The 19,689-nt window shown below is 39.7% G+C and overlaps 1 protein-coding gene across 4 annotated transcripts in view; it reads left to right on the forward strand.

Moving 5' to 3' along the window:
• The window catches only part of LOC126412381 (dihydropyrimidinase-like), a 265,941-nt gene that overhangs the window by 187,953 nt on the left and 58,299 nt on the right, over positions 1-19,689 (forward strand). For 2 of the 4 annotated variants that reach the window (XM_050081951.1, XM_050081952.1), the window contains 4 exons: positions 15,717-15,811; positions 15,906-15,979; positions 19,071-19,181; positions 19,334-19,461. In XM_050081951.1, coding sequence (XP_049937908.1) covers positions 15,717-15,811; positions 15,906-15,979; positions 19,071-19,181; positions 19,334-19,461 — 408 coding nt within the window. Of the gene's footprint in view, positions 1-8,038; positions 8,230-9,219; positions 9,313-15,716; positions 15,812-15,905; positions 15,980-19,070; positions 19,182-19,333; positions 19,462-19,689 lie in introns of those variants that run through there. The other 2 variants (XM_050081953.1, XM_050081954.1) reach the window with 2 other exon arrangements.

The raw sequence follows: 19,689 nt of genomic DNA on the forward strand, positions 1-19,689 counted from the left end.
AAGAACTGAACTGATAACAAAACTATTGAGCTCAAGCAAGGCCAACAATTGATCTTGGCTAAAACAGGGATGGGCGATGGCCCACAGTGCTATGGATGTGTACTATGTGCGACAATAAAGTAATGAGACATCTTTGTAAGATGTGGCAACCCCGCAGACTTGGGTAGGCACAATATCTTTGACCTTGGTCTATAAGCTGCTTCTAGTCCAAGCGGCACATCGATGCAACTGCTCTGTCATGAGTTCAGCAATGTTGGCACGGACACGAAGAACTTTTTTACGAAGTCTTTCTAAAATTTCTTTGTAGTAATATTGGTTAACTGTTTGTCCAGGAGGCACCCACTCTTTATGAACTATTCCCCTGGAATCAAAGAAGCACACAAGCGTGCATTTCACTTTTGACTTTGACATGCGAGCTTTTTTTGGTCTGGGTGATCCCTTTGACCAACATTGCTAACTTTGGCGTTTTGCCTCTGGATCGTACTGAAAAAACCAACTTTCATCACCAGTAATAACACGGCTCAACAATTCTGGATTGATTTTCGTCTGCTCTAACAGATCGGCTGCCACATTTTTTCGTGTTTCTCGCTGTTGTGGTGTGAGATTTTTGGGGACCATTTTTGCACAAATCTTTCTCATACTAAGGTCTTCAGTTATTACTAGACAAACCATTTCTCGATTGGTGTTAAGTTCTTCTGCAATCATTTTCATGAATAACCTTTGATCAGATCGTATGAGTTCACGCACCCTGGCCAAGTTGACATCCATCTGTGAGGTTGATGGTCGTCCACTGCAGTCTTCACCTTCAACATTCGTTCTGCCTTCACTAAACATTTTATGCCAACGAAAAACTTGAGCTCTTGAGATAACCTCCTCTCCAAAAGCCTTCTGAAGCTTCCTGTAAGTTGTCGTCGCAACAGCGAGAAACACGGGAAAATGTGGCAACCGATCAGTTAGAGCAAACGGAAATCAATCCAGAATTGTTGAGCCATGTTATCACTGGTGATGAAAGTTGGTTTTTTCAGTACGATCCAGAGACAAAACGCCAAAGTTAGCAATGGTGCTCAAACGGATCACCCAGACCAAAAAAAGCTCACATGTCAAAGTCAAAAGTGAAATGCATGCTTGTGTGCTTCTTTGATTCCAAGGGAATTGTTCATAAAGAGTGGGTGCCTCCTGGACAAACAGTTAACCAACATTACTACAAAGAAATTTTAGAAAGACTTCGTAAAAGAGTTCTTCGTGTCCGTGTCAACATTGCTGGTAACTGGATTCTGCATCGCAATAATGCACTATCCCATACTGCTCTCTCAGTACAGCAATTTTTAGCCTCAAAACAAATTTCAGTACTACCATAGCCACGTTATTCACCAGATATCGCTCCGTGCGACTTTTTTCTATTTCCAAGAGTCAAAACAGCGGTCAAGGGACACCATTTTCAAACAACACAAGATGTCCAAAAAGCTGTGACGAGGGTCTTGGAGGATATTACAGAAGATGAGTTCCAGAAATGTTACCATCAATGGCAGAAGCGCTGGAAAAAGTGTGCGCAATCAATAGGGAACTACTTTGAAGGAGACAACACTAAACTTGACTAAAACCGTAAGCAACATTTTTTTTTTTTTCACATCAGTCTCATTACTTTATTGGCACCCCTCGTAGATCATATGAATCTGTCTTTGGCATTGCCCACTCTCGATAATGCGATCCGTTATTCGTCGTTAAGGTTGAAAATAAAAATATCTGTCAATTTCACTACATGGCAAGTAGGTCATGTGTAATTCCATTTAGGTGATTGGAAGGGAGGGGAGCTTCGAGGCACCCTGGACACCCCTCCCCCCTTTGGCTACGTCCTTCGTGACTCTCCTCATTCAGGAAGACTTTCGCAGTCTCGTCTAGTTTGTTTACACGCGTTAATCCGCAATAATCCACGTCAGTGTGCTCGAGAACTGACAAATTTGATGAACTGTGATCATTCAGCCGACGTGTGACATTTTAGTGCAATGGCGCAAGGTTCAAAAATCATTGTGTATGGGTACCGCATGCTCTAAGCCAAAATCACAGAAATCAGTGGGTGTCCATATTTGCATCTTCCGCTTGCTTATCAGCAATTGGCTCCTGAACAACACCTACCATACCTATCCTGTACCGTTACTGGTGACGGGAAGCTGTGTCTTTATGCTAACGAAAGGAAAAGTGAGGAATGATTGAGCCCAAACAAAGCAGCAACTCCCCTACAGACACCAGCGTGCATCCATAAAACATAATACAGGGTGATTCAAAAAGAATACCACAACTTTAGGAATTTAAAACTCTGCAACGACAAAAGGCAGAGCTAAGCACTATCTGTCGGCGAATTAAGGAAGCTATAAAGTTTCATTTAGTTGTACATTTGTTCGCTTGAGGCGCTGTTGACTAGGCGTCAGCGTCAGTTGATGCTAAGATGGCGACCGCTCAGCAGAAAGCTTTTTGTGTTATTGAGTACGGCAGAAGTGAATCGACGACAGTTGTTCAGCGTGCATTTCGAAGGAAGTATGGTGTTAAACCTCCTGATAGGTGGTGTATTAAACGTTGGTATCAACAGTTTACAGAGAATGGGTGTTTGTGCAAAGGGAAAAGTTCTGGACGGCCGAGAACGAGTGATGAAAATGTAGCACGCATCCAGCAAGCATTTGTTCGCAGCTCAGGAAAATCGACTCGCAGAGCTAGCAGAGAGCTGCAAATTCCACAATCAACTGTATGGAGAGTCCTACGAAAAAGGTTAGTTATGAAACATTATCGTCTGAAATTGGTTCAAGCACTGTCTGCAGCTGATAAGATTAAAAGAATCGATTTCTGTGATTTTATCCTTGCTCAAATGGAAACAGATGAATCTTTCATTTCAAAGATTGTGTTTAGTGATGAAGCAACTTTCCACACTAACGGGAAAGTCAACCGTCACAATGTCTGTATATGAGGCACTGAGAATCTGCGGGAAAAAACTCAGTATGAACGTGACTCGCCTAAGGTGAACGTTTTCTGTGCCATTTCAGCCAATAAAGTTTTTGGTCCCTTTTTCTTCAAAGGTGCTACTGTAACTGTACTACAGTATCTGGAGGTGTTAGAGAATTGGCTGTTCCCTCAGCTCGAACAAGAAGCACAACAATTCATATTTCAGCAGGATGGAGCGCCACCACATTGGCACTTATCTGTCCGTAACTACCTGAACGTCAACTACCCGAGGCGATGGATCGGCCGCCAGGCAGCCCGTGACAGAGCACTTCATCACTGGCCTCCAAGAAGCCCTGATCTTACCCCCTGCGATTTTTTCTTATGAGGGTATGGTGTTTCGGCCACTTCTCCCAGCCACCATTGATGATTTGAAACGAGAAATAACAGCAGCTATCCAAACTGTTACGCCTGATATGCTACAGAGAGTGTGGAACGAGTTGGAGTATCGGGTTGATATTGCTCGAGTGTCTGGAGGGGGCCATATTGAACATCTCTGGACTTGTTTTTGAGTGAAAAAAAAAACCTTTTTAAATACTCTTTGTAATGATGTATAACAGAAGGTTATATTATGTTTCTTTCATTAAATACACATTTTTAAAGTTGTGGTATTCTTTTTGAATCACCCTGTATTATGCATCTGGTTGGCAGCGATGGTGTTGTGTGCTACGATGTCCTGCAGACACAGTCCAAGAACAATGACCAGGAAGAAAGCGTGAAGTGGTACTACTCCACGATAAAGCCCGCCCAAATTCTGTTGGACTGACAAAATGACATTAACATCTGTTCCTCGTGGTAGTTCTATGTTGTACCATGTCACCATCTAATGATTTTCATGAACTATTGGATACTTCAATCAATTCTCGCTGTTTGTTGGACTGAAAACAAATGTTTGTTCTTATAGAACGGTAGAAAATGTTGTTGTTGTGGTCTTCAGTCCTGAGACTGGTTTGATGCAGTTCTCCATGCTACTCCATCCTGTGCAAGCTTCTTCATCTCCCAGTACCTACTGCAACCTACATCCTTCTGAATCTGCTGAGTGTATTCTTCTCTTGCTCTCCCTCTACGATTTTTACCCTCCACGCTGCCCTCCGATACTAAATTGGCGATCCCTTGATGCCTCAGAACATGTCCTACCAACCGATCCCTTCTTCTAGTCAAGTTGTGCCACAAACTCATCTTCTCCCCAATTCTATTCAATACCTCCTCATTAGTTATGTGATCTACCCATCTAATCTTCAGCATTCTTCTGTGGCACCACATTTCGAAAGCTTCTATTCTCTTCTTGTCCAAACTATTTATCGTCCATGTTGCACTTCCATACTGGGCTACACTCCATGCAAATACTTTCAGAAAGGACTTCCTGACACTTAAATCTATACTCGATGTTCACAAATTTCTATTCTGCAGAAACGCTTTCGTTGCCATTGCCAGTCTACATTTTATATCCCCTCTACGCTTGACCATCATCAGTTATTTTGCTCCCCAAATAGCAAAACTCCTTTACTACTTTAAGTGTTTCATTTCCTAATCTAATTCCCGCAGCATCACCCGACTTAATTTGACTAAATTCCATTATCCTCGATTTGCTTTTGTTGGTGTTCATCTTATAACCTCCTTTCAAGACACTGTCCATTCCATTCAACTGCTCTTCCAAGTCCTTTGCTGTCTCTGACAGAATTACAATGTCATCGGCGAACCTCGAAGTTTTTATTTCTTCTCCATGGATTTTAATACCTACTCCGAATTTTTCCTTTGTTTCCTTTACTGCTTGCTCAATATACAGATTGAATAACATCGGGGACAGGCTACAACCCTGTCTCACTCCCTTCCCAAACACAGCTTTCCTTTAATGCCCCTCGATTCTTATAACTGCCATCTGGTTTCTGTACAAATTGTAAATAGCCTTTCGCTCCCTGTATTTTACCCTGCCATCTTCAGAATTTGAAAGAAAGTATTCCAGTCAACATTGTCAAAAGTTTTCTCTAAGTCTACAAATGCTAGAAATGTAGGTTTGCCTTTCCTTAATCTATCTTCTAAGATAAATCGTAGGGTCAAAAAATGGTTCAAATGGTTCTGAGCACTATGCGACTTAACTTCTGAGGTCATCAGTCGCCTAGAACTTAGAACTAATTAAACCTAACTAACCTAAGGACATCACACACATCCATGCCCGAGGCGGGATTCGAACCTGCGACCGTAGCGGTCGCTCGGCTCCAGACTGCAGCGCCCAGAGCCGCACGGCCACTCCGGCCGGCTCGTAGGGTCAGTATTGCCTCACGCGTTCCAATATTTCTGCGGAATCCAAACTGATCTTCCCCGAGGTCGGCTTCTACCAGTTTTTCCATTCGTCTGTAAAGAATTTGCATTAGTATTTTGCAGCCGTGACTTATTAAACTGATAGTTCAGTAATTTTCACATCTGTCAACACCTGCTTTCTTTGGGATTGGAATTATCATATTCTTCTTGAAGTCTGAGGGTATTTCGCCTGTCTCATACATCTTGCTCACCAGATGGTAGAGTTTTGTCAGGACTGGCTCTCCCAAGGCTGTCAGTAGTTCTAACGGAATGGGGGCGGTAGAGGATAATTTACTGAAAGTGATGTGTTTTGGCAGCTTCCGAGTTTTCGGATAACAAGTGGATTTCGAGATAAAAAAAAAAAATTTCAGGTTCTTTTCAGGTGATACTCTCATTTAATCAGTTTGTGAGATCGTTAAAAAAACGTGTTGTTCAAAATAGCCATTTTGCTTGAACCGAAACAAATGGTCGAATGGTAATCGGAACAGACGATGTCTAGTGATGGTGGCTGGTGGGGGAAGACGTCCCATAGAAGTCCCTTCAAAGTTTCCTTCATTCCGTTTGCAACATGTGGTTTGGCATTGACGTGTGACAGAATCACTTTGCCATGCCTCTGAGCATACTGTGGGCGTTGTCTTTAAATGTGCAGTTCAAATTGAGTAATATAGTACTTCGTAGCGTACAGCATTCACTGTTTCTCGCTATTGCAGCAGCTCATAATCCACCACACCGATCAGGACGCATTTTGTCACTCACCTCAGAAATGTCTTCGAATCGTCACCAACTAATCTCTGCATGTTGTTTCCGACAGATCATGTTCTCCATACGACTTCCCGCAGCAGATTTTTTGAGTTGAAAACAGAAGAGCAGGGCTGAAACTTCCCGCAAACCCTATATTGTAGATGTAAATAGGTGTGTTATTTCCGTACCACTCGAAAGTCACATGCTGAACTGAAAGTCTAATGTTTCTACTGTTAAACAGGTCTCGTGCTGCTGTCCGCTATGCTACAGTAGTACACGTACTGACCACTGTACGCTGACGGCGAGAATTTATTCAAGTTGCCAATACAATAATGCTAATGTAGCAAATCGCTTGGGCCTGTTTGCACAGTCGTAGATGTAGTAGACGTAGAAATATTGTTAGAAGCTTTTGGTCGATATTGAAAAGAATAAAACCTAGCTGGTGACCAGTAGATGTCTCTGCTATGGCGGAGTGCTGTACAACCATCACTCATAAATGATACTCGTACCACAAGAATGGGTGACTGTTTATTAGATTTTGAGGGGGCCTATATTTCCAGCATCCACCCATGATACCACCCTCACCCCTATTACAATAACACTACTACAACTACTGCTAATAACGATAATAATAATAGTGACAATGTTTTAGCAGGTAGAAATTAACTAGAGCTGGAACAGCATCCAATTTCGGTCACCAAGATCACTAGACCTTATTTCATCAGATTGCTTGTATTAGTGCAGACACAAAAACGAAGTTTGCAGAGAATGAGCATAGCCACGAGACCAATTATTTATCGTATTATAGTCATGAAATGTATTCGCAGTTGCAAATATGAACAACCATGGAATGACGACAATGAAAATTTGTGCTGGACCGCGACTCGAACCCGGCTTTGGTTATCCGTATACGACTCACGGCCAGCTCCAGATCTCTTATACGTCGTCATTCCTGCATCATTCGTACACACATTACGCAATTCCCGGACAGGGTAGGACATTTTAATTGAAAGTCGCTGCCCGGTTTCGGCGGATAATTACGATATTACAGTGCCTATGTTGTTCAGAAGAACGATATTATGCTCCTCCGGACATACGTACATGCAGGTCTGAAGGAACCTTGCATTGTTCTTCAACACAGGCGTTGCAATATTGTATTCTAGTCACTCGCATTACGAACAGTGCTGGGCTGATAGAAGTCCACCAAAGTTATTCAGAAGAGTTGCAAGGTACATAAAACATTGTGAAGTTATTCAGAAGAGTTGCAAGGTATGTAAAACATCGTGAAGACATTAAAAGTACCTGTAGTCGACGGTGTGATTCATGAGAATTTGATTAAAACTGGATCAATTATTCGTTAGCTTTGTATCAATACATTAGTTCAATTGGGCATTTTTTGTCACATATGAACTATTCTCTCCGCGTTGTCCATACAGTCAATCGCCTGTAGAAATACTGCATGTAATATTCCTTCTGGAATCCCTTGTATAGCAGTTCCAGAAGACTTGCACAATTTACCAGCTAGTGAAGAGCTTGGGTAATATCTTGCAAAACATTTCACGATTCGAATGCGTACTCGAACACGAGAAGGATGTTCTTAATTGATAACAGTGCAAAAATTGCAGTTTCTTGTGTAAGTCAAGTTTTTAGTATCTCGTGTCCCGCCCCCTTCTCTCTAGACCTCTGTATATAAGACCGCATGACAATCTTATTGTAAACATTTACTTCCACAATTCGTTTCGATATTTATCAATTACAGAATTGGACGAGAATGTAAAATAGCTCTGGCTGCTTCGCATCTCGCCGATACACTTAAAACTATGGGAGATTTTTGCGTTGCAGACTTGAGCAAAATTCTCTTATCGTTCCTCCCCTACGGTCTTTCTAGCGAGGTACCAGTCGTTCAATAAAATAGATGGAAATCCCATGACGCGGCAGTTCAGCAGGCAGGTAAGGGCTCAAGATCACGCGTGTTGCTTAGAGTGCTGTGTGATTCCCTTAGGAGTAGTTCAGTACTGCTAACAGTCGCGTAAACGTGTGATACGTTATCCAGTACTCTAGTTAAGAAATCTCAACTGACAGTAGTGGCAGTTGCTACAAAGTGTATCAAGCATGATGAATGAAACACAAGAAGATGTAAATAAGAATGTAACGTCTAGTACAGAAGTTCATTTGAACCTCCTGAACTGCAGTGATCAAAAGGTAAAACATACATTTGACAATAATTCAGTAACAAATGTCAGTAGCTTGCCATTTTTATGCATTAACATAGTTAAACATGGGTCTATATGACAGAATTAGACGTACACGCTTGCAAATAAATATGTTAATGAACTGAGAAATTCAGCATTTGGGTACAGTTCAACTGACCTTACTGCTCACTGAGTTACTGGTCTTTGGAGATATGGGTACTTTGAGGCTTCTGCTACTCGATGGCGCACTATTTAAACAATATTTTTTTTCCTCACTTAATCTTACCCATATGATATTGTTTACGTCGCTGTGACGTTTCGTGGAGCGTTATGGCACAAACAGTGTGTCACTATACAGTTTATATGTCATATAATATTGAAATCTCAGAAAACAATTTCGCATGCAATTTATTTTACGTTATTGATCGTTTCGTGCATATTAGCAGATTCGTAGTCAGTAACAGCATTCAGAAGTTGGCGTAATGATTAAATTACTAATGTCGTAAAATAACAACATTGTTTAAAATATTATCGTCAATTTCACAATTGTTTTGTGATATTTTGAAGAAGAGAGTTTATCACAACTCACATGTCATTACCGTGTAATCGTGTCAGGTCAAAATTTTCAATTAAATTTTATTGCAAAGAAATGTTTCTTTTGCCACAAACTCGTGATCTCAATTGTCTTCCATATTTTAGTTGTGATGACACGAGTGATCTGTAATCTGGCATAAGGTCTAGGTTAAATTGGAAGGTGATAATTTGTTTGAAAGTCTGTTAAGCTAAGGAACGTGAATGTCAGATAACGCTTGTAGTAACAAACTTACTTGTGTCGTAGTCTCATGTTTTTCGCTCGCGCCGTATTTCAAACACCTTTCATCGTAAAAGAAAAATGTCAACGCAAATTCAAAAAACCTATATGAGATTGTGGTCAATCTTCAGCAAGTATTTTATACACGGTATTTACGTATGTCACACATGAACTAATTAAAAATGGGAGGGGGGGGGGTGTCCCACTATGTATAGCAGATCACAGCTGATATGTGAGATTCAGCAACAATTGTTCCCAGTCTATGGATTTTGGAACCTAAAGGTTAGCACATAATTATATATAGTTCTTACTTTGAGTGGATAGATGTAAAGGTTTCAACATATAGGTACAGTATATTGTTACCTGGTTCACACTGATGCCAGTGACACTTATTTTAACCACTGTTTGTCAACTGGAATAGACTATCACATATTGGCTGTACTGCTTTTGTCTCTTGGTTAGCCAGACAGTAATCTAATATATATGTTGTACCTCTGAAAAAGAAACTCAGGTACCAATATTGTTAGAAATGTAACAACAATTTGTTTGTGGATTGTCATTTAGTGTGCACACAGTTCCTCACCTACATTTTGTTTGTAATAATTCACACTATATACTATAGAGAACAGTTGAGATATAACACTCTCTGTGGGCTCAGTGGAATACAGCTTACAAGTCAGACAAAAATTTTTCATGCCACAGGTAAGTTAATTGCATATTGCTTTCTCATTAGTTAAAGATGTTGCTGTCATATACTCATGTAACAAGAAGCAAAAAAATCCCTTTTTTAGGAACGGAAACTGTTTTGTGCAGACAGCTAAATGTAGGCTGACTGGCCTGCTAGGTGGAAAGTACTGTGGTTTTCTGTGTCGTATCTTGTGCATGCTCAAGTGTTAAACTTGTATTGTGATATAACCATTTCCATATCTCACTGTGTCAGGTATCTGAAAATTATATTTAATCTCTGAAAAATAAAGTCAGACATTCTATAATTTTTTGCACGCGCGTCAAGTGTATCGTTATTTCCTGTTGTGATATCCCAGCTGAGAACTTTCAAGGTTTGTCATGGTAAGGTGGTGACTGACATTGTAGAATGAAAGCATGGCTGTTTATTAATATGCTGTGGGAAGTTCTGGTGGAGTGTAAATAATTGAGGAGTAAAGGTAACAACTCACAGGATAGTAGAGGTGTTAAGTTGTCAAAGGGAACATAAAAAGACTGCAAACTCTTTCAGCTACTTAACACTTCTACCATTCGGTGAACTGATACCCTTACTTCTTAATTGACATCTATACTGATAGCTCAGTCAGTGTGTCACAGATGGCAGTTGGCACAACAGTGTAGTTAGATATAAGGCCCATGTGTCCTAGGGAAAATGTTGCTAGTGACAAGGCAAAACTAAGCCAAAGCTACTCAAGAATTTGCATGGCCACAATAATTATTACTTGGGTGGTCCTTCATTGAATTCGTAGCAGGTGGCAGAATGAAGGCAGTGAAGATTCTGAATGGAAAATCCTGAGAGAGAAGAAACTAAATTGGAGGACACCACAACTTTTGGAAGCTCTCTGTGGTGAAACAAGCTGTAGAAATAAGATTGACAGACAACCTCTTCAGCCTTTGCCAGATTTTCGATGTAGACATTTGCCCTCACATGGATTTCTGTTCAGGGTCTGTTCCACCCTGTGATGCATGTATGTTTCACTCTCCTTTATGGTTTTGAGTCACATTGTTTTATTATCTCAAAGAATAAAGAGGTATAATTTCATAAACAGAGGTCAGTCACCAAGTCACATTGTCAGTGGCTGGAAGATTCTTGGCTGAAATATTGAAAATGAGCAAAATATGTCAGTCAGATATCTTGGTTAGCAAAGATATGTAGAGCAAACTAGAAGAGTGGAATTAACAGTCAGCTACAGAGTGTGATAATATTTGGGTCAACCAAAGTTAGTGATACCACCTGCCTGGTTTGACCTGTGATGTAACAGTGTTGAAATTACTGCTTTAGAGCAACAGTAAAGTCAAACACGAACATATTAGACACTCCTAAAATCTATCAGAATATTTTGACTCTGAGATGTAGTTTCTGGTTAACAGTAGTATTCACATTAAACCATATTTAACTTTTCTGTTATACAGGCAGGTGACAACATTCTGTGAAAGTAGTAAGATCCCTATAGTTTCTCCATCTTGATTCCATTTGCGGAACGTGGTGTATGAGTATATGAATTGGTTTATTTTCAGATACAGGTTTAATATAAAACAATGCAAGTAAGGTTCTCTGCATAATTTTCAGTACTTAGCATCTTGTATCTGGATGCATCAGCATTTTCAGCTTTCTATTAAGAACAAATATCTGTTAATTTTCTTCCCATGCCTCCCCCCCCCCCCCCCTCCCACCCCATATTTGAATGCCACTTCTGTAGATTGATAATTGAAGGGATCGGCAGAAGCAAGTGCTAACCCCACAACCTAGTAAGGATTTGTCTAATTATTTATCTTCAGGTGTTTTGCGTGCGGAACATTTTGGTAACAAATAACACCACGCAGTAAGATAATGCTTGTTACTACATGAATTGCTTTTTCTTATTGTAATTATGTTCCTATGCTTGAAATTCACACACACACACCACATGCAGTAACAAAGTACAGTCTTGTGGGTTAGCCCTTTTTTTCACTGACCCTTCAGTCATGGACTTCCTCCTAGTGTGAATAGCATAACACTTAACTGTGTTTCTCATTTCATTTCCTATAAAAAAGCTCAAGGAACAAAGAAATTTCATCAGTTACAGATCTGTCTGTGAAATTCCTGGGTATAATCGACCGAGTTGATGCCAAAACCCTCAATTCTGCCTTCTTTGCACACAGAACTCTCTCCCATTGTGTTGCAAACAAGATTGCTAGCATACTTAACATATGTTCACTCTGTTCTGTCTTTTGGCATAATCTCTGACATTGCAGCTGAGGTGAAAAAAGTATTTACAGAACTGCGCAATAATAATATTTTGTAAATTTGATAACAAAACTTCTTGCAAATACCTCTTCAGGGACCTGCTGCCAGCAGCAATTGAGCACCCTGGGTGCTGCGCCCAGCTGCAAATTGTGACTCATGTAGGCATGAATGATACCTGCTGCCAGAGTTCAGAGGCTATTGTCTGTTCCTGCAGGCAGGTGGCTGATTTGGTGAAGACAGCAAGTCTCTCACGTAGGCAGGAAGCAAGACTATCTTTTTGCAGCTTCGTTCCCAGAACTGATAGTGGTCCTCTGATGTGGAACAGAGTGGAAGATCTAAACCAAAGGCTCAGATGATCCTGCAGCAGTATATGATGCAAATTTCTCGACCTCACCTATCAGATGGAGACTTGTAGCGTTCTCTTAACAGGTCAGCCATGCACTACACATACGAAACAGCTACTAGGGTAGCGGAATACATGTGGGTTTTTTATGATAGAGAAATCCTTCCACAAGCCCCGTAAGATGCCTTCTGAGTTCAGACAGAGAACCATTTGTCAAAGCAGATCAGAGAATGAAAATGTTAATACAGTTTTGGTTAACTGCAGGAGTATCTATGAAAATGTCCCAGAATTAATCTCACTTATAAACAGTAACAATGGCCACATAGTGCTAGGGACAGAAAGCTGGCTGAAAATGGTAAATACCAATTGTAATGCATATCGCAAAGATAGGTTAAACTTTGGTGGTGGAGGCATGTTTATAGACATAAAAAATACAATAATATCTAGTGAGGTTCTTACAGGTTCAGAATGCAAAATAATTTAGATGAAGACAATGTGGATCAAACATTGTCATCGGATGCTTCGGTAAACTACACTGCCTCAGCAGCAGTAGTAGCAGAACAATCGAAGGGAAACTTGGAGAATATTTTATGTAGATTTCCTGGTTATATTGTAGGTTTAGGTGCAGATTTTAACTTACCAGCTATAGACTTGGGAGGCTCAAGTGAGTAGGATGGTTAGTAGAGACAGAGAATTGTGTGAAATGTGTTTTATCTAAAAATTAACTGGAACAACTAATCAGAGTACTGACTCATGAAGATCACATCTCAGACCTGCTGGTGGCAAAGAGAACCAGACTTTTTGACTCTGTGTAGAACAGGGAATCAGTGTTCATAAGCTTTTACAGCATCACTGAATATGGCTGTAAATGGGAAGGCAGAAAGGCACAAAGATCTTTCTGCTTAGCAAGAGTGATAAGAAACAGATTTCAGATTACGTGAGTCTTCAGCATAAAAACATCATCTCCAGAAATAACAGTGTTGCGTATCAATGGACAAAGTTCAAGAGCATTGCACAGTACATAATAGACAGGTATTTGCTGAGCAAAGTAGTGGGATTTGCAAAAGACCCACTGTGGTTCAACAGCCATGTTAGAAACTACTATAAAAGCAAATAGAGCTCCACTGCAAGCCAAACAAACATTTAATGAAGTCAAAATTTGTGTAAGGAGAGCCACGCATGAAGCATCCATTGAATTTGAAAGTGACTGTGGTGTAGAAAGGCAACTGAAATCACTCAACTTGGGGAAGATCACTGGATCTGATTGAATATCAACACATTTCTACATAGAGTTACCAAAGAACTTGCCCTCTTCTAGTAGCAATGTACATAGTTCTTTGGAGGAGTGAAGTGCTCCTGATGATTGAAGAAAAGCACAGGTCAGTTCTGTTTTTGCCAAAGGGTGTCAGATGCACAAAACTATGGGCTAATATCTGTGACATCAGTCAGATGTAGAATTTTTCAACATATTTTATGTTCACAAATTATGTTATTTCAGGAGTCCGAAAATCTCCTCTGTAGGAATGAGCGTGGATTCCAAAAACAATTGTGTTAAACCCAGCTCTCTGTATTGGTCCATGAGAGCCAAGAGACAGTAGATACATAAGGCCAGGTACATGCCTTGTTCTTTGACTTGCGGAAGGCATTCAACACAGTTCCACAGTGCAATAAATAAAATAAGAGTGTAGTGAATATCAAACTAATTGTGTGACTGCAGTGAACACAGCATGTCATTCTCAACAGAGAAGAGCCTTCAGCCAGAAAAATAAACTGTAAAGAGAGTGTTATAGAACCATTAATTTTCACGAAATATATATAAGTGGCCTAATGGATAACATCTGAAGTTTCATGAGGCTTTTCAGGGATAATACTGTTGTGTGCAGAGAAGTCACAATGCTGGATAATGGTAGTGAAATGCAGGAAGATCTGCAGAGTATTGGTATGAAAGTGGTATTTGACCCTCAACATACACGGATGTAAAATATTGCATATACATAGAAAGAGAGACCCATTATTGTATGATTACACAATTGCTGAACTATCACTGGCGACAGTTATTTCCATAAATAATCTAGGAGAATAGGTACAGAGCTATTTGAAGAGAAACAATCACATAAAATTGATTGTGAGTAAGGCGGTTGTCAGACTCAGATTCATTGAAAGTATTCTCGGGAAAAGTAGTTCATCAACAAAGAAAGTAGGTTACAAAACACTTCATTCAACCAGTACTTGAGTATTACTCTTAAGCCTGCAATCTGTACCAGAGGGAACAGAGAAGATGCAAAGAACAGCATGTTTCATTAAAGGTTCATTCAGTAAACATGAAAGTATCACAGAGATACTTAGCCAACTCCAGTGGTAGACGCTGCAGTAGAGATGTTCTGCGTTATGGTGTAATTTACTGTTAATGTTCCGATAGCATACATTCCTGGAAGAGAGAATCAATATATTACTTCCTCCTACATCTATCTTGCAGAAAGACCATGAAGATAAAATCAGAGATATTTTAACCCAAATGAAGGGTTACCAGCAGTCATTCTTCCCACAAACCATTTGCAACTGGAAGAGGAAAAACGGGGAAGTAACAGTGGTACACAAAGTACCCTCCACCAGACACTGCAAGATGGTGTGTGGGGTATAGATGTAGATGTAATTAGATTATCAGTTTGAATGGATTAGCCCTTGTCATAATCTGTTGCTATATGATTTACAGAAGTAGCCATGGGGAAGGGTAGTGAATGGCTCAGAGGAAGGCAGCAGGTGTGAGGGATAGGAATGTGGGAGGGACTAGGAATGCAACAGATGTGCACTGTGGCAAGTAAGTTTGTGCATAGCATTATCATGTTATGGAGTGGATTGGGAGAGGGTTACAGGACAGAGGAAGGCGATACTGTTGGGTGGGGGTTGTGGGTGTAGTGAATTAGTGAAGATTGAGCAAGGAGGATTGCAAGAGTGGATGATGTGTTGCAAGGATAACTCCCATCTGCATAGTTCAGAAAAGCTGGTGCAGGGGGAAAGGATCCAGGTGGCACAAATTATGAACTCACCATCTCCAGTGCCCCCTTCTTGCATTCCTATCCTGTGTACCTGCTGGCTCTTCCTCCCACATTCCTACCCCACACATCTGCTGCCTCCCTCCAGACCATCAGCTGCTCTTCCTCAACCCCTCCCACCTCCCTCTGCCTCCCCCCCCCCTCCCCTACTCAACACAACATTCATCCCAGTCTACCCTCATAACTGCAATCCCAGCATATTTGTGGTGTGTAAATTCCCCTGTTGCCATTTGTAAGCACTTCTTTTCAGTCTTGATAGATAGTGGTGTCATACACAATCTTGCTTTTGAATGTGTTTCACACAGATGAGATAATTATAGTGTTTTCTGTTGTCTTTCAGTTTTCAGAGGACAGGATCCTAATCAGAAATGGGAAAATTGTAAATGCAGATACAATGTTTGATGGTGATGTGTATATTGAAGATGGAGTGATAAAGTAAGTTGCCCTAATCAACTCTTAGAAATATTTTTACTCTTCACTGTAACATTGTTTCATCAGATTATGAAGCTCTTTGTTCTTTAATCTCCAGGCAAGTTGGCAGTGACTTGACAATACCTGCTGGAACAAGAGAAATTGATGCTCAGGGCAAATATGTGATGCCTGGTAAGTGCTACTATCTTAGTGTATTTGTGGAACTTGGACTTATAAAAATAAGCTCACTGGTGCAAGATGATCATCTTAACAGTGTGTAAGACCTCCATAAACTTTATCAACAACTGCAATTCATTGTGTTTTATACTGGACAAGGCTCGGGGAACAGGAGACTGGAGTGTTTAGCCATTCTTGGGACAGCGACTAATACAGCTCAAAGTGATAGTGTGAATTCCATCACTGATGTTAGACATTTTGTTCCTAGTGATATCAGATATTTTAGTAGGATTCAAATTCAGCATTTTGCTCCTAAATCTGTCTCAAACCATATAGACATTAATATCCCAGTTCAGTGGCTATTTTCATCTTAGCCTCTTTTAATATTAAAAGAGAACTGCAAAACCAAGTGTTCCAGCAGTAGTGTACAACCTTGAAATTATCTATTATGCCATAAAAGAATAAATTTTATTCTAATTTAAACACCATTTTGAACTACACAGAGCCTTCCTCAGCTTGTTCCATCTCTTGCCTGTTGCCGTTTGGGAGTGAAAGCTTCCTAAAGCTTGTGATAAACATGCAGAAATGATCAAGGGTCTCTTGCATAAAACTCTGCATCCATTGCCCAGGCAGTATAAGTGCTCCTTGAGTGCTTGAAAATCACGAAGAATTAGCACTGATGTTCTGCATCTCTCTCTGCTTGACAGTGAAATTACCTTCAACCATGAACTGTGATACAGTTTGGCAGTCTCAGTTCATCATGGAAGTCTTTCAGTCATTATTATTCTGGGTGAAATACTTGTCGACCAGGACATTTGCATCCACTGATAAACTGACAAGACAGTTGCTAATTAAATCAACTACTTCCCTAACAAGATGACATTTGATACTATCTATTGTCTGCTGCAATTTTTTGAGGATGGTGAAGTGTTATTTTTATTTATTTTTTTGCCCTTTGATGATTAATAATAATGATATAGGACATGTCAGATACATTTCAAATATAACAATATGAGAGAAGGAAAGTTGCTACTCACCATATAGTGCAGAGTTTGAGCTGCGATAGGCACAATAAAAAGATTCACACAATCATAGCTTTCGGCCATTAAGGCCTTTGTCAGCAGTACACACACAAACACACACACACACACACACACACACACACACACACACACACACACACACACACACACACACCTGCAGTCTCAGAGAGCTGAAACTACACTGCCTCTCTGAGAGTGCAGATGTGGATGTGTGTGTGTGTGTGTGTGTGTGTGTGTGTGTGTGTGTGTGTTTGTGTGTGTACTGCTGACAAAGGCCTTAATGGCCGAAAGCTATGATTGTGTGAATCTTTTTATTGTGCCTATCACGGCTCAGCATCTCTGCTATATGGTGAGTAGCAACTTTCCTTCTCTTGTATTGTTACATTCCATCCTGTATTTTCCATTGTTTGACATTTCAAATATATTTACACATGTATACAAGATGTACAAAATACAACTGGATGAGGTGAGAGTGGGGAAGGAAATCAAAAGTTTAAGCTATTAAAGTATGGATCACAGAAATTAAGGAAGATATAAAAGAACTTCAAATTACAGTAGATGACCTAAAAAACAAGACAGAGAAAACCAGAATACTGCAAGACCCGCAAACCAGACTACAAATGAAAATCAATAAAAGGAGTACAGGAAGAGTTGTCTCAGATGAAGAAAGAAAGAAAATATCTGAAAGAATGAAGAAATATTGGGCAGACAGAAGAGCAAAACACCTTTCATATAAGAATAGCCTCTAATAATTATATTACCTAAATATATTAAGTTATTGTCGAACCAAATTGTATCCATGTGTAACAACTTGTTTAGAACTTTGTATTTTTGACTACAGTGGTCCAATGAAGGCCATAAAATAAATAATAATAAAGTATTTATCAAGCAAAATAATACAGTAAGCATATTTTATAATGTAGAAAACTATGCAAGTTGCGAACATTTTCGATTTCTCACACTCGGTTCATTGTACATTTACGTGAGTATTGCGCAGTCCACAGTTAAAAGCGTGACAGAGAGTTCATGAAACCACCATCAGAATTTCTCTCAACCGTTTAACTCGCAAACAGCGTGTGACAAAAACACACACTTAAATATTTCTGTCTGGTTTTTAGTATTTTGTAATTATCAGTTGCCCGTGTGCACATGGACATAAAAAAATATGTTGACATTTGGGCGAGAAGGTCCGTGATCGAAATTTTATGAAAAGATCTCACTCTAACAAGTAATGCCTTTGTTTTGATAATTGCCACCCCAGCTTGTGTATCCTGCCCATGACACTCTCTCCCTTATTTTGTGATAATACAAAACAAGATGCAGGTGTTGTCGCTGGTTAGTGGGCTAGATATGGACCGAGATTTGTCAGGAGCCATCAGAGAGGTGGGGATAAATGTCCAGAAGGGTGGTACACTGGACTGAGGAGAACCATTTGAAGCATATGGGAGAGAAAGGGTTGAGACTGTGGAGGAATGAGGATAGTTGTTTCATCTGTGAATTTGTATGTGTATTCTATTAGCTCTGAAGAAAGATTTGTCTGAGAGTTAGCAATTTTCTCAGTCTTGTCTGTGTGCTTATCAACATTTCAACTGTATGGTGGGTTGTTACCTTCATCTCCTCCTTTAATTTACCATGTACACAGAATTTTCCCTTGCACAGTCCACTTGCAGTGGTAACTAATTCTACTGCACCATACTTAATGTTGCATAGGCAATGTATGTGTGCCTCACAATCTGCTATCATTAAGCATTCAGTAATTAGAAAAGACCACAAATGGAAGTTTTCCTTGAGAGCGTTTTGCATGCTTCTGCATGATTATTCCCTTACATTTCCTGACATTTTCTTAAAAATTTAAGTTGTAACTAAAAAAATTCAGTAAATAGAAATTCAGTGTTATGTGGTAGGCCAAGATCTTTTCATAATTCCTTTCAGTTGAAATATAGGCAGAATTTTCTACCATTCTTTTTGGTTGCTTGTTTGAAAGTACAGATTGTATTCATTTCTTTCAATTTTGTGTCACTATTTTACGTATTTCTCATTATGAAACTAATAATCTTTTTAAGGTGGAGTTGACCCACACACATGTTTTGAATTTGAGATCCAGGGCCATAAATCCGTAGATGATTTCTACACTGGCACTAATGCAGCAGTAGCAGGAGGAACAACCACTGTCAGTAAGTACTATTCTTTCAATAATACCAAGTTTAGCAGTGATAAAGTAATTACAGAGGAAATATAATGTTAGTCAAATGTGAAGTATTTATACCTTGTGGATGAAGTATAAGTGTACTAATGTATTGACTGTGTTGTTTTGCTTATCTTGCAGTTAACTTTGCTATTCCACAAAAAGATGAATCACTTATTGAAATTTATGAGAAGTACAGAAAACTAGCAGATGAGAAAGTGTGTTGTGATTACAGTTTGCATATTGGAGTGACAAGCTGGTCAGATAAGGTAATATTTTGTTATTATTAACTTGGAAAATATCTACTTTAATAAATGTAATTTCATCCACAGCCAGTATCCCAAGCTCCAGCCAGTAGCATTTATCCTCTAATCAATATTTCTGGGATATGTGGTATCATTTTCATCGTTTCTGATCAGACAATACTATGTGCAGTAACATAGTCTTTCCCCTTGTCAGTTATGTATGTTGTGCTGTCACTACATTTTGTAAGAGGA

This window comes from Schistocerca serialis, chromosome 7 (assembly GCF_023864345.2).
Source record: "Schistocerca serialis cubense isolate TAMUIC-IGC-003099 chromosome 7, iqSchSeri2.2, whole genome shotgun sequence".
Taxonomy (NCBI): Eukaryota; Metazoa; Arthropoda; class Insecta; order Orthoptera; family Acrididae; genus Schistocerca; species Schistocerca serialis.